Genomic DNA, 19,164 nt, shown 5'->3' on the forward strand with positions numbered 1-19,164 from the left:
CTTATTGATTTTTGTGAAAGTTATGTGACAAAATTAGTTTATTTATTGGCCATGCAATAGAGGCACTTTGTAGCCTTTTTAAAGTTAACACTTTTAGGCTGAAGCAAAAGGGGTTAACTGCATTATTTTATTAGTTTTATTACCTAAAATAATTTCTAAAAAAGGAAACTAAATTATTTTAATTTTATTTGTATTTGAAGTCTTGAAAAAGATATTAGAATAATGACCTTACTATTAATTATTCTAATAACAGTTAAATTATTAATTTTGATATACTTATCTAAAGAGAGAGAGAGAGGGGCATTTAGGAATTTCGCAAACCGAAGCTTATTAGTTGCAGGCTGTATTAGCATAGGGGCCTCTGTGAACAGTGAACACAGAGACTGTGCAACCCTTGAAATTCATCTCACAAAAACTAAACAATAAAAAAAGAAAAATAAATAGATAAAAAATAATAAAATTTTCGTTTTCCTTTCAAAAAAGAAACACAGACGACAAAGAGAAAGAAAGAAAGATTAGAAACAACTGCGAACGAACGAGCGACCTCCTCCCTCTCAAAATAAGGTTGCATTTTCATCACTGTCGATTGCTCTCCTTCTTCTCTCGGATCTGATTTCCCTTCATAATTTCTTCGTCTTCTTCTGATCTCTCTGTGCTGCGAACCCTAATAGAAGTGGAAGTGAACGAAAATGTTTAGATTCGAACAGGAGAAGATCAGGAAAAGAATTTGACTTCTGATTCCTTTCAGGAATTTACATCTAAGTGACGGGGATCCTCAGGGTTTTGGTGTTTCTACGGACATGGCCGACGCGCTTTCAATTATTCCCTCCTCCGTTTTTCGTAATCTCTCCGACAAGCTTTATGAGAAGCGCAAAAATGCTGCTCTCGAGGTTTATCTCTCTTTTCAGTTCCTAAAATTTCATTTCTAGGGTTTTAAATGGTTTAATTTTGTTAATATGTTTTTTTTTTTTTGGTGTGTAGCTTGAAGGTGTAGTGAAGCAGTTGGCGGCTGCTGGGGATCATGACAAGATATCTGCTGTGATCAATTTGTTAACGACGGAGTTCACGTACTCGCCTCAAGCCAACCACCGCAAGGTTTGTAAATGACTTAGGAATGAGAATTTCAGTTTGTTGATTAATCACTAATTGAAATTCCTCACTGTTTGTTTTACAAGTTTTGTTGTGTAATTTGGTTTTTCTTTTCACTGTGTATGAATTTACTCTTGCAGGGTGGATTGATAGGACTTGCTGCTGCAACTGTAGCGTTGACTACAGAAGCAGCCCAACATCTCGAGGTAATTGATCTAACGCTAGTCTGTAGTTCCTGCTCCTTTTGCAGCATTTTTTCCTTCTTGTTTTTGTAGTCTAGTCCAGATGCCTTTATTTTACTCTTAATAGATATGGCACAAATTCATCATACTAAATTCAGTAGAAGCATTTCAATTATCAGCTTCTTAAATTTGCATATTGTTCCATTTGATTTTAGAGATTTGAATGGATGCAATAACCCCTGAAGTCGTGCTATTTTTAATATGGGGAACTTTTCACTATCTTAAATAATGGAAAATATTTAATTTTCAGTGAAATTAGGCTATTGGTGTAAATACATACTGCTTTTTTCCTTGTCCCCCTTCCTTCTATAATTTCCTTTTTGACTGAGACCCTAGTTATATTTTTATTCAATTAGCATTTAGATTTCATTTTTGAGAATCTCATAATGAAATATGAATATTAACTAAACTCAACTCAACTAAGCCTTTATCCCAAAAATTTGGGGTCGGCTATATGGATTCGTTTTCTCCATTCTAAACGATTTTGGGTTAAATCCTCAGAAATGTGTAATACTTCTAGGTCATGTTGTACTATTTTCCTCAAAGTCAATTTAGGTCTATCCCTTTTTTTCTTTTTATCCTCTAACCTAATGTGCTCTACTTGTCTAATTGGAGTCTCCATATGTCTACGCTTCACATGATCAAACCACCTCAATTTACCTTCTCTTAGCTTATCCTCAATTGGCACCACTCCTATCTTTTTTCTAATACTCTCATTACGTACTTTATCTAGTTTGTTATGGCTACTCATCCACCTTAACATTCTCATCTCTACAACTCTTATCTTAGACGCATACAACTCCTTCATTGCCCAACACTTAGTACCATATAACATAGCCGGTCGTATGGCTGTACGTTAAAATTTTCCTTTCAACTTATTGGGAATCTTGCGATCACATAAAACTCCCGTGACACGTCTTCATTTCAACCATCCAGCTTTAATCCTATGACTAATATCCTCCTCACATCCCCCATCTACTTGAAGGACTGAGCCGAGATATTTAAAGTGGTTACTTTGGGACAGTACCACTCCATCCAAACTAACTCCTTCCCTATTATTAGTTTGGCCTTCACTGAACTTACAATGCATGTATTCTGTCTTCGTTCTACTTAACTTAAAGCCCTTTGACTTTAGATTACTTCTCCAAAGTTCTAGCTTTCTATTGATTCCTTCTCGCGTCTCATTTATCAGAACAATATCATCCGTAAACATCATGCACCAAGGAATACTCTCTTGTATATGTTTCGTTAACTCATCTAAAATTAATGTAAAAAAGGTAAGGGCTTATAGTTGATCCTTGATGTAATCCAGATCGGAAAATCTCTCGTGTCCCCTCCTACTGTGCGCACAATAATAGTTGCTCATTCATATATATCTTTCAACACTTGTATGTACCTAATAGATACCCTCTTTTGTTCTAACACACTCTATAAGACATATCTTGGAACACTATCATAAGCTTTCTTCAAATCAATAAAAACCATGTGTAGATTTTTCTTCACATCTCTATATTTCTCCATCAAGCTTCTAATGAGAAAGATCGCTTCCATAGTTGAACGACTGAGCATGAAGCCAGATTGATTGAGAGAGATAGAAGTATCATGACGTAGTCGATGCTCCACAACTCTCTCCCACAACTTCATAGTATGGCTCATGAGTTTAATTTCCCTATAGTTTAAGTAACTCTGTATGTCTCCCTTATTTTTAAAAATAGGTACTAAAATGCTCATCCTCCATTCATTAGGCATTTTCTTTGAGTTTAGAATCTTATTAAATAATTTAGTTAACCATGCCACTCTCATATCTCCCAAATACTTCCACACTTCAATTGGTATTCCATCGTGTCCACAAGCTTTACCCACTTTCATTCTTTTAAGTGCTTCCTTTACTTCTAAAGATCTAATCCTTCTAGAATAATTCACATTCTTTTCTATTGTTCTATAGTTTATATTCACGCTATTACCATTTTGGCTATTATTAAAGAGATCATTAAAATAATTTATCCACCTTTCTTTAATGTCCTCATCTTTCACTAACATTTTTCCTTCTTTATCCTTAATGCACCTAACTTGATTGAGATCTTGACATTTCCTTTCTCTCCTCCTTGCTAATCTATAAATATCTTTCTCCCATTCTTTATTTCCAAGCTTCTCATATAACTTTTCAAAGGCTTGTGCTCTTGCTTGACTAACTGCATTTTTTGCCTCTTTCTTTGCTATCTTGTACTGTTCATATGCCTAATTATTATCACATTTAGGTAATTTCTTATACCATTCCCTTTTTCTCTTCACTGCATTTTGTACTTCCTCATTCTACCACCATCTCTCTTTTGAGGGTAGTCCATGTCCTTTAGAGTCTCCAAGTACTTTTCTAGCTGCTTCTCTAATCTTTGATGCCATCTGTATCCACATATCATTGGCCTCCATATCCAGCTTCCATGTTTCGGACTTGAGAAGCTCATTTTTGAACTTCACTTGCTTTACTCCTTTGAACTCCCACTACTGTGTTCGAGCTACACTATTTCTTCTGACCTTACTTGAATTGTTCCTAAACTTGACATCCAAGACCACTAACCGATGTTGACTTGTTAAAGCCTCTCCTGGAATGATCTTGCAATCCTTGCATAGAGCTCTATTTCTCTTTCTGGTTAAGAGGAAGTCGATTTAGCTTCTATGTTGCCCACTTTTGAAAGTCACTACACGTGACTCTTTTTATAAAGTATGTATTTGTTAATAGTAAGTCGTATGCCATAGCAAAATCCATGATACTTTTTCTCTCCTCATTTCGATTGCCAAAACCAAAACCTCCATGAATATTCTCATAACTTTGCCTATCACTTCCTACATGTCTATTCAAATCTCCATCAATGAAAACATTCTCTTCATTCGGTATGCTTTGCATTAAATCATTCATATCTTACCAAAACCTTTGTTTACTCTCACTATGTAGTCCTATTTGTGGGGCATAAGCACTAACTACATTTATTGTTTCTCCTTCTAGTACTAGCTTTACTAGTATAATTCCATCTCTTACTCTTTTCATAGCTATTACAGCGCCTTTCAATGTCCTGTCTATGATTATGCCCACTTTGTTCTTGTTTATCTCCTTTCCTGTAAACCACAGTTTGTACCCTGAATTATCCACTTCCTTGCTTTTCTCTCTTACTCATTTAGTCTCTTGAATGCAAGCAATATTCACCCTTCTCCTTTTCAAGATATCCACAAGCTCCATTAATTTTCCTGTAAGTAATCCAACATTCCAAGTACCAACCTTGATCCTCCTCTTATCCTGTTCCTTCCTAATTGGTCTTCTTCTATGATATCTTCTATTGTTTTCTATATCTATCTTGTGTTCTATTCCACTATCTGTTCTACTATTTGTCATATGGACTAACTTCTTTACTCACACCCGGGCGCCGGCATGGCGCGTCGCTTTCGGTGAACGCCCTACACCCTTGCATATTTCTCACTACACCTGGGCTTTTATGTAGCCCGTCGTAAGTAGAGGACGCCCCAACGTTTATATCATTTGAATCCATATCATAAGGTGTGACGAAATTTTTACGCTGGTTGTCACCTACCGCAGCCCTCCTCATTTATTCGGGCTTGGGACCGGTTAAGCGCAAACTACTTAGGTGGAGTTAATGAAATATGAACATTATTTATATCAAAATGAATTTCAATTATAGAATGAACTAATAGCATGTTATAAGGTTTAGGTGTTTATCATTAAAATGTCAAAAAGAAATTCCAGGCCAATCTGTCCAAATTCTGATTTTGCAAGTCAAAGAACTTGATGCATTTATTTGCCCACTATGGCATTGTCCACAAAATGCATCAAGTATGGAAAAATGACAACAAGATAGTATGTTCTTGGAGACATTAAAATAAGTTTTGGACATTTGTTATCGGAATGTCCACACACTGGGTCAACCTGTCCGAATCCCGATTTTGCAAGGCAAAATACTTAATGCATTTTGAAAGATGTTTGTTTGCCACTATAGCATTGTCCAATAAGAGCAGTAAGTATTGTACTGAAATCCATTGCATTGAGTATTTTCTGTACGCTTTTGTGCGCATGTGTGTATAAGGGGGGAGGGGGAGAGAGAGTGGAAATGATTCTCTTGGGAAATGTATTCTCATGCCATATTTTATACTATTATCTTTGCCAATGCAATATGGTGATTATAAGTTTAAGAACAAGATTTGTATAAAATAGAGTGACTGAAGGATGTGCCAACCTGTCATATTTTGCTAGGATTTGAATCAGAATTTGTAAGTATTGCTGAAAAATTTCTCCCTATACTTACCTTTTGCTTTGATTGCATATCACCAGCAAATTGTGCCACCTGTGCTTTTTTCTTTTTCTGACCAAGATAGCAGAGTTCGTTATTATGCTTGTGAAGCCCTGTATAACATTGCAAAGGTTAGAATGAATTGGCTGATTTGTATTTCGTTTTTTTTTTCCCCCCTCTGGATGTAACAGGCCTTGATGTGCCATATTTTATTAACATGCAGGTGGTGAGAGGAGATTTTATTGTATTCTTTAACCAAATTTTTGATGCCCTATGTAAACTTTCAGCAGACTCGGATGCCAATGTACAAAGTGCTGCTCATCTTTTGGATCGGCTTGTGAAGGTAAATTGTTCCCACGCACAAGTATGTGCTGGTTATATATCTTTGTTAATAGGAACCTCCTTATACTTGAAATCAGTTCTCATATTGTACTATAATGAAACAGGACATTGTTACTGAAAGTGATCAATTCAGGTATGTTAGTATTGGATATGTAGGTCAATATTAGCAAGAGACTTTTGTCAATGTAATGTGTGTTTTTGATGTTTTTATGATGTCCCTGTCAGCATTGAAGAATTTATACCATTGTTGAGAGAACGTATGAATGTCCTAAACGCCTATGTCCGCCAATTTTTGGTTGGATGGATCACCGTGTTGGACAGTGTTCCAGATATAGATATGCTGGGTTTTCTTCCTGATTTTCTTGATGGTAAATATCATTCTTTACTTGAAAGCAGATATGCTTCTTTAACATGTAATTTTATGTTGCTTTTTAATACAAATATGAACTCACAAACTTCTACATAAACCTCAGGTTTGTTCAATATGTTGAGTGACTCTAGCCATGAAATCAGGCAACAAGCTGATTCTGCTCTTTCAGAGTTTCTTCAAGAGATCAAGAATTCCCCAGTAAGATTTCTGCTAACATAAAATCCCAAATGTTGCTCTTGTAGTTTCTGCTTCCTGGTCACTTGCTTTAGGGCTTGTTTGGCATTGCTATTGGAACTGCTGTTGAGAAAATCATTTTTTTAGATATACTTGTTAGAGAATATTAAAAAATAATTTAAAATTAAATTTGATAAGTTTTAGTAACAACACTACTAAAATATCAAAACTGTTTTTTTTTTTCAAACTGCTTTTTTCAACATCATCTAAAATGGTGTTTTTTATTCAGAAAAGCAGTTTCGGCCCTCCAGACGCAATGCCAAACAAGCACTTAGAAAATCTTGTGCACGTGCTTTTTTGCTTCTTAAGAATTTATATAATTTGATATCTAGCGTTTTGACATAAAAACAAAACTTTGTTCATTTGTAATTTTCTGACTCGAGCAGTGCTACTGTTGAAGTCTGTAGATTATGGTCGCATGGCTGAGATACTAGTGCAAAGGGCAGCTTCTCCAGATGAATTCACTCGGTTAACAGCTATCACATGGGTAAGTAGATTCACAGTAAATATGTACATGCATATATATTTCTTGCCTACTATTTGTTAATATCATTTCTAATGTATTTTTGGGCAATAAATTATAGGGTGTTGGGAACAGTTGTTGCAATTTATTGTTTCGTATGGATTATTTCAGTTTTTTTATACTATTCTGTGCAGATTAATGAATTTGTAAAACTTGGTGGGGATCAACTTGTTCCTTACTATGCTGATATCCTGGGAGCCATTCTGCCCTGTATATCAGACAAAGAAGAGAAAATTAGAGTGGTAAGCTGGTTTATGGCTTAAACCTTTTGGACCAAATAAATATCAGTTGTCTTAAGTATCCTAAGCCTTCTCTTTTGGTTTTAAAGGTTGCTCGTGAAACCAATGAAGAGCTTCGTGCAATCAAGGTTGATCCTGCTGAAGGATTTGTTGTTGGAGCAATACTCTCTATTGCAAAAAGGTGTAGTTTTTGTGACCTGAGATTGAAAGCAGGGGGAAAATTTGGTTTAAAATGTTTCTATTGGTTTTCCTTTTGACGTAGCCCTTCAGCATCATGAAATTAAAGTGTTATTATGGTCCCTTTTTAAGCTGGTCATAGTTTTTACCAAGATATTTAATTTTTAAAATGATCTTACATTGGTTGTTGATCTTTTCAACTTCCAGCCAATTATCTAGTGAGTGGGAGGCCACTCGGATTGAAGCATTGCACTGGATATCAACCCTTCTAAACAGGCATCGGGCTGAGGTAATCAAGCATCAAATATAAATCCTATACATCTTGTAATTGACTGCAATAAAATAATTTTTTAATTTTTAAAAGTCCTCTGTAGTTGAAACAACGCCATCCTGTCCCCAAGGATTCCAGAAGCACATTTACATGCATCTTCTGCTATTCTCTACAATAGAATGTTAGTGGAAATTTCATTCAGGGTGACAAAAACATGATATTTTATTAGGTACACCATGAGATGGTTATGCTACCAGTAAAGCGAGATTCATACTCTTCACTTTAAGTGCATTACTACTTTGGGCTTATATCATCCTTTCATTGAATATGTGTTCTTTTTTTGAGTTTTGAGTCTTAATTGAATCTTGTTAGTGCCTCATTATAGTTTCCAATATGAAACAGGTCTTATGTTTTCTGAACAAAATATTTGATACCCTTCTGAAAGCACTTTCAGATCCTTCGGATGAGGTAATCATGTGCTATTGATTGTGTTTTCATCTTTCACTGGTTATTAGTACCTTTTTCTTTTTTTTTAGTTTTGCAGAATATGTTATACTGAAATGACAACCCTTAATTTTTAATCGCATTTGTGTTATGTAGCCCTAAGAAGGATTCATATAGCTGACCCTAACTAGATTGGGTTTAAGGCTTAATTGGGTTGAGTTTTATTTTATGTTCCTTTTGCACCACAATGATCCAGGTCACATTCACTTCTTACAATTTTTTCTTTTCTTGGTACTCCACCTGCATGTGGTTTAGAAAGGGTGTAAATGCCAGAACAGTATAACACATGGAACTGGAAAGAAATTGTCTTGCATAGTGTAAAATTTCAAAATCCAAAGATTTGGGTATCTATTTCTGAGTTTCGTTTACCACTTGTTTTGCTTTTCATATTTTCTGTAAATCATCTTGCGGCAAAGTATCAGAAATGAAGCACAGGATAGCAGATACACCAAATTATGGGGTGGTAAACTGCATTGAACTTTATCTTCATGTAAAATTCAATAGGGTAAAATCTCACAATTCATTAGATTATTAGTCTGTGCTTATATTAACATGGATAATATCACTCATTCATACCTCTTGATTATTAGGCTGTGTCAAACTCTGTAAAAGAAAGTCTTGCATTGAATTTGAAAGTACAAGTAGTTATGGTAGAAGTAAGTTCAGAAGTCATTAACAGGAAAAGAAAAGAGAAGTTGGGGTATAGGATTCTGTAGTTCAACCTCTTTTCTCCTTTCTTTTCTTCTGTAAAGGAAAGTTACTTCTAATTGCTTACTCCTACTTTATAACAGCTCTTCTTTTACCAAAGATAAATTCAAGCAATCTGAGATTTTGATCTTGTTGAGTTCCTATTCTCACTATTAATGCTTTTATTCATACAAATTTGCATTTTTGTAATGGTGTCCCAAAAAGTAACTTTTAGTTGTCTCTCATTTGTTTATTTTGGTGCAATTCTGAACATCTTTCCAGGTGGTACTCCTTGTTCTTGAGGTTCATGCATGCATAGCAAAAGATCCACAACATTTCCGTCAACTTGTTGTTTTCTTAGTGCATAATTTCCGCATTGATAATTCTCTGCTGGAGAAGTGAGTGTCTCTCTCTATCTCTTTCTTATTCTTTCCCTTCTTTTCTTCCCCCCTCCCTCCCCCTCCTTAATTTCATGATTTAGTTACACTTTTGCTGCAAATTATTCCCATATCTTCTCAGACGTGGTGCTTTGATTATCCGAAGACTCTGTGTACTGTTAGATGCTGAAAGGGTCTATCGTGAACTCTCCATGATACTCGAGGGTGAAGCTGATCTGGATTTTGCATCTATTATGGTTCAGGTATGGTCATTCTTCTGAACAGTAAAATGCAGCATCTTCATAAATTCTACATAAAGCAGCACTTATATGATATAGTTTAAACATTTGTAGTATAGACCAAACTTCTCTTTAATATTTATCAATTTCACTCTTTTATCTCCAATTGTTTATTTTATGTATTTACTCATCTATTGCATTTTTGCAGGCTCTAAATTTGAGCTTACTTACTTCCTCTGAACTAGCTGAGCTTCGTGTTCTTTTAAAGCAATCACTTGTAAATCCTGCTGGAAAAGACTTATTTGTTTCTTTGTATGCTTCATGGTGCCATTCACCTATGGCAATTATAAGCCTTTGCCTATTAGCACAGGTAAATAGTAAAATTTTTTCATCTTCAGAGTGTTGCTCTCTTTCTGTCTGTCATGAATTTTTTTTTTTTTTTTTTGAAGTCTGATTTTGTTGTACACATGATCATTTGTTGTTCAGACATATCAGCATGCAAGTGTGGTGATTCAGTCATTGGTAGAGGAAGATATAAATGTCAAATTCTTGGTCCAGCTGGATAAATTGATTCGCTTGCTAGAAACTCCCATCTTTGCCTACCTTAGATTGCAGGTGCATAATTGGAACTGTTAGAATTTACCTTTCTACCTGCTAAGGTATTGTGCTTACATTTGATATGCTTTGTAAGGATATAGAAATTTTTTGTGTTGTTTCATTTCTTTCTTATTTTGATAATCAGTTCTTGTATGTGCATCCTCTGACCAGTGTCCTGAATTGGAAAGTTAGTCTGCTAGTTGGACTCTTATGTTTGTCATCATATTTCTCCGTGTTTCTTTTTGGCTAGTCCTTGCAAGATTGCTTTCGTGGAGGTTTCAGATGCTCATTTTTTATGGGATGTTGATACCCAAGCATAGCCACTGTGGTGGAGGTTTTATCAATAAATGAATATTTACTGTGTTGTTTACATTAGATTTGGAATGTAGTCCCTATACATATTACAGGGGATACAGTGGTACCTCAACAGTTAAGAGTGATGTAGTTCCTGGACTGAATAGTAGCTGGCTTCTTATCATACAATTACAGAAATGATCTATGTTTTTTTTCTGATGAATGCCATTCAACTTTTCTTTGATTGTGATCGTTTGCTATTTCACTATTCATGCATTTGCCTGCCTTATTCAGTGGAAATATTTTGTTGAGTATCATAGCTATTTTTGGGTTTTTGCAGCTTCTTGAACCCGGAAGATACACATGGTTGTTAAAAGCTTTGAATGGTCTCTTGATGTTACTACCCCAGGTATTCCTGACATTACATGTTACTTATGTTGAAATTTCATAATGTCACTGTAATGGCTAAAGGCAACTATTTTAACATTTGCATGTGCCAATGCCTTGTATGTGTTACATTCATATATGGACATTTGTGTGGCTGGGAATGATGAGGCTTTGCATGTGTGCTTTGTTGAATTCTGTTTCTCGTTGTGCATTTTAAATGTAGGATAGAAATTCTCTCACTTGTCTATGATAAAGGGATGGAAATATATAGTTGGAAAGAAATAGAAGAAATGGAATGCAAACAGAGAATTTCTGCAAGATGCAAAGGCTTCCAAAATCAAAGAAATTAAAAGAGTGAATGTTGTGGTTCTATTTTTTTATTATTATTATTATTATTATTATTATTATTATTATTATTATTATTATTATTATTATTTCAGCATATATTGGATTAGTAAGTTGTTAATTAGTTGTTCCTTCTATTAATATGTGGATTCTTATACCCGTTTTATTTGATACTTCGATATAGCAAAGTGCTGCTTTTAAGATATTACGGACTCGTTTAAAAACTGTCCCTGCATATTCCTTCAATGGCGATCAAATTAAGAGAACATCTTCAGGAAACCCCTACACTCAAATTCATCATCACATTCCAAGTGGATCACAAATCTCTGAGGATGGTGAGGTAAACCAGGATATTGGGAATTCTAGTTTGCACAATGGAATTAATTTTCGTTCGAGGCTTCAACAGTTTGAGCAAATGCAGCACCAGCATCGCTTGCATGCAAAGGCACAGACACAGTTGCGCAACATTTCTACTTCATCAAAGGTTTGCAGAATTTCTTTTATGATTGGTAATAAAGGTTTGCTTGTGCCTTATCTTTAAATAATATTGTGCCTTGTTGTGTGTGCAGGAAGTACAAAGACCAGAAGAACCCCAGCGACAGCCTTCTGTGGCCGAGATGAATAGGCCTCCTTCAAGATCATCTAGGAGAGGCCCAGGACAGCTACAACTTTGAACATGGAGGTGTTTCCTGCCTTCATTATGGAGCCAATTGTACACATCCCAGCATACAGGGGAATGGATAAGATCTGGTATAACTTGTAAAATTGTATATCGTAGTTTACTCTGTTAAATTTGTGGAGGTTGGGAATGTTTTAAAATTGGCTTTTGGACCAAGATAAGCTTGGGCTTTCCTGAGCTATTCTTTCTTTGTAAACAGAGTATGCCCATGTGGTTCTGTTATTTTTATTGAAAGCCATATGGGCAAGAGCAAAATGTTTTAGAGAAATATGCAGTTTGTTTTTTTCTAGTCCACGGCTGTTGCAGTGACCTTATAAAGTAAGGAATCAGTTAATTCATGTACACATCAATTTTCGCCAAATTTATGCATATGTTGATTTTTTTTTTCTTTGGTATTTTCCTTTTCCACTTGAAATGCTGCTTATTAGTTCTCTCCTTCCGCTGGAGGAACACAACTGCCATTGGTTTATTAGTTGAATTTGTCCTGGTAATGCGTATATGCTGAGGAAAAGAAATGTCATGCTGTTACCTATGTTGAATTGTTCCCAATGCAATATGCAACATTTCTTTGCATGTCTTTATAGGCAGAGAGAGCATTGAAGATGAGTATGCGTATGCAACTTTTTCTGCAGTCTGCAGCCTGAGAAGCATAGAACATGGATTGAACATTATAGTTTTGTTGTTATTGAAAGATTCTAATGCGAAAATTCTCACAAAATTGCCATTGTATTCTGCATAATCGGTGTGATATATTTTGATTCTAAATTTGAAATCAATGAGTAAAATTACCAGTAGCACTTTAACCTTATTATGACGCTCATTTAGTATTTGAGGATTCAGCTGATGATATGTCTCTACGACAGCAGTGTTCTGACGTCTGACCCTTTGCAAGAACTTTCATAAACCACCGTGCTAATCTAAAGCTTTACAAAGCCAGCATGAATTGCATTACAACTTGCTAATTAGTAGTATTACTAGCATTGTGCCCTTGCGATGCTTCTGGTTTTAGAAGTCAGTTATTTTAATTAATTTTATGTTCAATTATCACTAATAACATATTTCCTAATTTCTTAAAAAACTCAAAATGTTAATTAATTTTAACGCTCTAAGATCACTGATTCAAGTTCCTTTTTTCTTTAAGACTTGATCTCCATCCATAGCCTAAGAATTTTTTATTATTTAAAACATCCAAATGGTCTAAATGCAAATCATATAATCTAGAAATTACTGATGCTAGTGATTATGCTAAATTTTATGGGAAGGGGAGAGTGGTTTTCACAGCAAATAATTCATGCCAAAATGAAAAATATTATAAACAAGGTAGACAAAAAGGGAAATTAACCAAAGGAGGAGGTATAAAGACACAGCGTTGGTTTTATGACTTGGGTACCTATCGTTGAAGCCGAAATTGCTCATGGTTACTATCTTAATGACATGAAATGAAAGCCTTTGGAAAAATCGTAGTGTTGAAAAAAAATAAAAATAAAAATATATAGAGAGAGAGAGAGAGATTAAGCTCTGAACTAAACTCGAGCCTAGAGTGATTTAACAGCTTCAATCTGGAGTTGACTCGTACATTGAAACTTTAACTATTCCTGTGCTCAATATACTCGCAAATCAACCATAAGGACAGATGAATTTTCTAACTCAAATACATCCATGTAGTTTCAGCAAAACCCAACTGCTAATATTGCAATCAAGAAGCACATCATAGGACACCAAGTTACAATAACTACCATATACAAAATTATAGAGTCTTCAATCTTCTGTAGACAACTACAATACAGAAGAAAACCAGCCAACTCTTGCTTGCACCACCTAAAATCCAGAAATGGAACCAACCAACAACATTTTTTTTTTTGCTAGCAAAAAAGCAGAGTTGATTGCAAACGTACTGCCTTATTGTATTTACAAAGCATATATCTTCTCCATATCAGAGTTGTAGTCATCAATATCTGATATGTTTGCCGAGTACACAGACCATGAGAAAGACTTACTGCCACTAGCCCTTTTTATGCGCCTCTGTGAATCTCTAGACACTCCGAAATGTTGTCGGAAAACAAAGTAGCACATGCTTGCAAGTGTCCCAACAAGAATTGGTGCACCCATTAAGGTTATTGTTATAGCCATCCAGGAACTGCCTTTTCCCACTACCACAAAAGCTACAGACAGAAAAGAACCACAAGTGCAAGCACAGGCAGCCCACATCAGTTTGTTAACAACCGATACAACCTGTTTCTGAGCTGTAGTGTCCCAGGCCACCAAAGTGATCTGAACCACGACAACGGCTAGAGATATAAAGAGAGATGTTGCATTTAGAAGGCAAAAAACTCGGAAACCAATATTATCAGCAATGTTAGCCTTCCCTGCTTCACTTCCTTCCTTTATATATTGCCCAGGCAAGTTGAATATAACCAAGAAAGCAATCGAGGCAAAAAGAACAGCAACAACTGTTACAGAGTTGGTGGTATTTTGGACAGCCTCTCTGTGAAGTTTCCTTAGTTCTTTTGCAATACCAGAAACCCTTCTGTTAGTTTTTTCATTTTGTATGAGTTGTGAGTGCACCTCATGCTTTATATCACTCACGGTCCTCTTAAGTTCCATTGCTTCATCCACTTGACCAACATACCTAGCATGCTTGGCACCAGCCTCTGTAAGAGCTTCCTTGATTTCCAATGCTGATTCTCCATATTGGAGTTTATCCGCCAAATCCATTGCAGTTTCACGTTGATTATTGATGGCATTGACATCGACAGATGTATAGCTCAGCAAGAGGCTTACAATCTAAAAATAAAGAAAAGCATGTAAGTACAGGACATGGCCCGGAGGAAAAAAAATCACATTCACACTGCTAGACCAAGTGACAAAGAAGCTATTCTATTACTATTTTGCCTTAATGTTAGGTTTAGAGTTGCAGGTTTGAAGGGTAGAAGATTCTGCTAATAATAGGGAAGTCAGCTTTAGATACAGTTTTCTGAATGATAAGGTGATTGCCTGTTTGAGTTGGGATTAGTGGACATTGATGATTATGGATAAATTTTCTTTATTGTTACAAGCTCATCAAGTTCTTCAATTTGTCCAATCTGCATATATACATGCGCGTGAGTGTAGAATCATTTTCATGTAACCATTAGGAAATAAAATTAGAATTAAGTTTAGGTAACAGTTGAAGAAGGAAATACAGACATATGCAGCAGCAAAGAAGCCATCTCTACATTTAAGCTATCCTATGATATGCAATTGAAAATGAACAGTTGCTGGCAGCTTCAAACATGTTCAAAGTTATAACAAGCAGTATAATTTTGTTGTTATTAAAGATTCTGTTAGAGTCCAAGTCCAATTGGAATTAGGAAGTACAAATAGCTTAGGAAGTAAAATTAGTTTAGGAAGTTTAGTAAAATTTAACTTATGAAGTTTAATAATTAGAGTCCTAAAAGGACTAAGTTTTAGTGACATATATATATTTGTAGTTTGTTGGCAATTATATGTAATGCATTGTAGAGAGTTTACAAAGTGAAGAGGTGTATTGAATTTTGTGAGTTTTGTTTGAGTGATTTTGAGAGTAAGAAAAATAATTAGTGATTGTAATTATTTTTTATTGACAGTAAATTTATTGGTGGAGTGGACTTGCGCCAAATCACATTAAATTTTATGTTCTTTATTTTGTGCGGGTGTAATTTTTACAATAAGTGGTATCAGAGCTATGGTTTGAGATGTCAAAGATGATGAGCACAAAATTTGAGGTGGAGTCATTCGATGAAAAAAATAATTTCGGTTTATGGCAAACATCATAAAGGATGTTCTTATACAACAAGGATTAATTAAAATATTGAACAAAAAAAAACTAGCAACCATGAAAGATGATTATTGGGAGGAGTTTCAACAAATGGTAGTGAGTACGATTAGATTGACGTTAACCCCTAATGTGAAGTATAATATCTTGGAGGAGACCTCCCAAGTTATTTTGTGGAAGAAATTGGAGAGCTTGTACATGTCAAAGTCACTCACAAATTGCTTGTACTTGAAGAAGGAGGTTGTACTAACACAGAATGGATGAAAGTACCGACATTAGGGATTACCTTAACATTTTTAATAAATTAATTACTCAATTGGCTAGTGTTGGTGTACAAGTGGAGGATGAAGATAAAACTTTCTTGCTTCCACCCTCTCTCCCAAAATCTTATAAAAGCTTGGTGACAGTTCTAACAGTTGGATAGAAAACTTTGAAGATGGAGGAGTTTAATGCAGTTATTTAAGATGATGAGAAGTTCAAGAAGATAGGTAGTAGCAATGAAGGTGGAGCTTTTGTTGCTAGTTCTAATCGTGGTAGAAGTAATCCACGTGAAAATAATTGGAGAAAGAATAGTAGATCGAGCTCGAGACCACGAGTAGGCCATGAAGATAGAGAATACTACCACTATCATGAAAAGTGTCACATTCAATACCATTGTATAAAAATGAAGGAAGATCTTGCAAAATTTAAACAATTTAAGAAGAATCATGGAAAAGAAAAAGAAGGAACTGCTGCAATTGCAATGGATGATAGTGTTGATGGTGAATGTTTGAATGTGGATAATGATAAGGAGAAGGCAAAAGATCCATTAATGGATTCCGCTTACCCGTTCTATATTTACTCAAAGAATGAGTGGTTTGATGTGATTAAAGAAAAGGAAGGAAAAAAAAGTAAAGCTAGCCAACGGGAAAAAGATAGAAGTTAGAGGTGTTGAAAGAGCGAATATCAAACTGCACGGTGATTATGTAAAAGTATTCGATGAAGTGAAATACGTTCCTAAATTTGAAAGAAACTTAATTTCCTTTCGTAAGTTGAATTCTTTGGATTATGGGTGTTCGATTCATGATGGAGTCATGAAAGTTAGCAAAGATGCTCTTGTGATCATGAAGGGTGAGAAAATTGGTACAAAGAATCTCTATAAATTGGAAGGAAGCACATTGATTGGAAGAATGCAAGTAGAAGTAAGGGGTAACATCAACAATCAAAAGTACAAGGAAGTACCCAAAAGAAAATTGACTTTTATAGAAATTGTGAAGATTAATTTCATTTGACTTAGAGATGGAGATTGTTAGAGTCCAAATCCAATTGGAATTAAGAAGTACAATTAGCTTAGGAAGTATAATTAGTTTAGGAAATTTAGTAGAATTTAAATTATGAAATTTAATAATTAAAGTCCTAAAAGGACTAGGTTTTAGTGGTCTATATATATGTGCAGTTGATTGGCCGGTATATGTAATGCATTGTAGAGAGCTCACAAACTAGAGAGGTGTATTGAATTTTGTGAGTTTTATTTGAGTGATTTTGAGAGTGAGAAAAATAATCAGTAGTTGTAATTATTTTTCTTTAATTGTAAATTTATTAGTGGAGTAAGTTTACTATGATCCGCATTAAATTTTGTGTGGGTGTAATTTTCACAACAGATTCTAATATGAAAATTGTCTCACAAAATTCCAACATCCTACTATTCATGATGTGTCTATTGTCAATTAGTTGAGCTTCCCTCTCTTTTTCAGCCATTGGCTACAATGCATCAGGTGTCTTTCCTAGGCGGTATGATCAAATGAAGGAGAAGAATCCTTCAGGAATAGTACTAATATCACAATAGAGATACTAAGAGAACTAAGGTAGTTCATAATCCACCTTATTAATTAAAACTCAAGTTGCCATTTTATTCTGCATGTGAGGTGATGACTAAATGACAAAATCAATATATTTTCATTCTAAATTTGAAATCGATAGAAAAAAAATACCATTGGACGAGATTTCCTTGTGGCTATATGTACTGCCGTGTTACCCTTCTTGTCACGCTCATTTAGTATTGAAGAATCAGCCAATAATATGTCCTCAACTACAGCAATGCTCTGGCCCTTTACAGCCATATGGAGAGCAGTTTGGCCTTTCTTATCTTTGATGCAGACAATTCCTGGATCACGGTCTATTAATGCTTTTACGATTCGAACAAGGCCATACCTAGCAGCTGTGTGCAATGCGGTTTTCCCATTTTTCCTCACTATCCTTACTGAACTGACATCAACATCCAAGATTGCATTCACCACATCCAAATGATCTTGAACAGCTGCTGAGTAAAGGGGGCTAGTATTTGAGGAGTCACAGAACTTGCAAAGCTCAGGCCAAATGCTCAAAAGTTTTTTCACAATACCTAAAACCAACAGCCAGTAACATCAAATTATCAATTTTAATAAAATAGCCCCATATGAATGAAACCCTCAAGACTAAAACCTATAACCCTCTAGGATTATCATGCAAACAAATGCAGTATTTGCCTACAAAGAGCAGAGTTTCTCTTGAAACTCTGGAACTAGAAAGAAAGTCAATTTCTTGCAGCATGGTCTTTAACTTGCAATAATCATACCAAGTCAAATTTCCAAACATTCTTCTCTGTTCTTGTGCATTTGAGTAATTCCAGGTTGTATTTTGATCACTCTCAAGGTTCCACATGCTTAGTTTTCCCGGATTCTTATTAATAAAACTAATTCTGATTTAAAAAAAAAAATTCAAACACGCATCACAAAATAATAATAATAATAATAAAAAACAATAAATAAGCAAAATCAGATTAAAAACTGAAGTGATAACCGTCACAGAATCAGGATCATACCCAAATGACCCTTCTTAGCTGCAACATGGAAAGCATCCATCCCAGACTTAGCCCTGATCTTGACAGCTTCCACATCATAAAAGTTGATCAAATAGGTAAAAACCTCTTCCAAATTATTATCTGCAGCTATATACAACGCAGGCTCCCCTGCAATAGTTTGCGCAGCCATTAGATCAGACACAGGAGAGGACCCATCGGACGGCTCATCTTTTGTCAACTTCTCCACAATCTCTTTCAGAGAGTGAAGGTCGCCTGATCGCACGGCCGAGAAGAAGGATTGGTGGGTTATGAAGGGTAGTGATTTTGCCTCCATCATAAAGTCAGACTAAGATCACTGTCTAGAAAAGAGAAGAAGAAGAAGAAGAAAGAAAGGGACATGGGTGGGTTAAGTTCTCCTTCAATGGAGAACAAAGTACCAGCTGTAAAAGACTAAAAAAAAGAGTTCCTTCTTTAAAGATTCTCACTTTCTGCTTAAAGAAGGTTTCTTCTTGTTCCTGGATGCAAAGAAAGAGAGGGGCAGATGCTAAAACGAGTCACTTGGAATGGAGAAGAGAGTGATGGTGGGCTTGGGAAAATGATGAAGCTGACATAAGGATAATGGGTGGTGTGGAGATAATGGGGTCACCCATTTGAGACTCAAC

The 19,164-nt window shown here is 35.4% G+C and overlaps 2 protein-coding genes across 4 annotated transcripts; one reads left to right on the top strand and one right to left on the bottom strand.

Annotated features, from left to right (window-relative positions):
* The first annotated feature begins 420 nt into the window (after nucleotides 1–420).
* Nucleotides 421–12,279, top strand: LOC110647381 (protein VAC14 homolog). 3 transcript variants are annotated; one of them, XM_058140747.1, is made up of 21 exons: nucleotides 421–564; nucleotides 749–890; nucleotides 982–1,095; nucleotides 1,230–1,295; nucleotides 5,668–5,757; nucleotides 5,850–5,969; nucleotides 6,073–6,101; nucleotides 6,194–6,336; nucleotides 6,442–6,536; nucleotides 6,973–7,059; nucleotides 7,230–7,337; nucleotides 7,424–7,515; nucleotides 7,719–7,800; nucleotides 8,185–8,250; nucleotides 9,256–9,371; nucleotides 9,493–9,613; nucleotides 9,798–9,959; nucleotides 10,076–10,204; nucleotides 10,821–10,889; nucleotides 11,397–11,696; nucleotides 11,782–12,279. In XM_058140747.1, the coding sequence occupies exons 2-21, from the start codon at nucleotides 801–803 to the stop codon at nucleotides 11,884–11,886; spliced, it is 2,184 nt and encodes a 727-aa protein (XP_057996730.1). In that variant the 5' UTR covers nucleotides 421–564; nucleotides 749–800; the 3' UTR covers nucleotides 11,887–12,279. The 3 variants fall into 3 exon arrangements, with proteins under 3 accessions (XP_057996730.1, XP_057996731.1, XP_057996729.1); XM_058140746.1 differs by having other exon boundaries at nucleotides 534–564; nucleotides 672–890; XM_058140748.1 differs by lacking the exons at nucleotides 11,397–11,696; nucleotides 11,782–12,279 and adding an exon at nucleotides 11,091–11,315 and having other exon boundaries at nucleotides 461–890.
* Nucleotides 12,280–13,556: 1,277 nt separating this feature from the next.
* LOC110647380 (ankyrin repeat-containing protein At2g01680) lies at nucleotides 13,557–19,164 on the bottom strand. Its single transcript, XM_021801178.2, has 3 exons — nucleotides 18,524–19,164; nucleotides 17,655–18,064; nucleotides 13,557–14,675 (listed from the first exon to the last, which is right to left on the bottom strand). Exons 1-3 carry the CDS (start codon nucleotides 18,837–18,839, stop codon nucleotides 13,800–13,802), a joined length of 1,602 nt encoding a protein of 533 aa, XP_021656870.2. The 5' UTR covers nucleotides 18,840–19,164; the 3' UTR covers nucleotides 13,557–13,799.

This window comes from Hevea brasiliensis, chromosome 18, assembly GCF_030052815.1.
Source record: "Hevea brasiliensis isolate MT/VB/25A 57/8 chromosome 18, ASM3005281v1, whole genome shotgun sequence".
NCBI lineage: Eukaryota > Viridiplantae > Streptophyta > Magnoliopsida > Malpighiales > Euphorbiaceae > Hevea > Hevea brasiliensis.

What these genes read in the sequence shown, in the direction of transcription:
- LOC110647380 (XM_021801178.2), bottom strand. Translation starts at nt 18,839, where the DNA reads ATGATGGAGGCAAAATCACTACCCTTCATAACCCACCAATCCTTCTTC. An exon ending in AGCTAAGAAGGGTCATTTGG is followed by an intron (nt 18,065 to 18,523) that starts GTATGATCCTGA and finishes TGTTGGTTTTAG; the next exon opens with GTATTGTGAAAAAACTTTTG. An exon ending in CAAGGAAATCTCGTCCAATG is followed by an intron (nt 14,676 to 17,654) that starts GTATTTTTTTTC and finishes CTTTATTTTTAG; the next exon opens with ATTGTAAGCCTCTTGCTGAG.
- LOC110647381 (XM_058140747.1), top strand. Translation starts at nt 801, where the DNA reads ATGGCCGACGCGCTTTCAATTATTCCCTCCTCCGTTTTTCGTAATCTC. An exon ending in CCCTGTATAACATTGCAAAG is followed by an intron (nt 5,758 to 5,849) that starts GTTAGAATGAAT and finishes ATTAACATGCAG; the next exon opens with GTGGTGAGAGGAGATTTTAT. An exon ending in TTGCCTACCTTAGATTGCAG is followed by an intron (nt 10,205 to 10,820) that starts GTGCATAATTGG and finishes GGGTTTTTGCAG; the next exon opens with CTTCTTGAACCCGGAAGATA.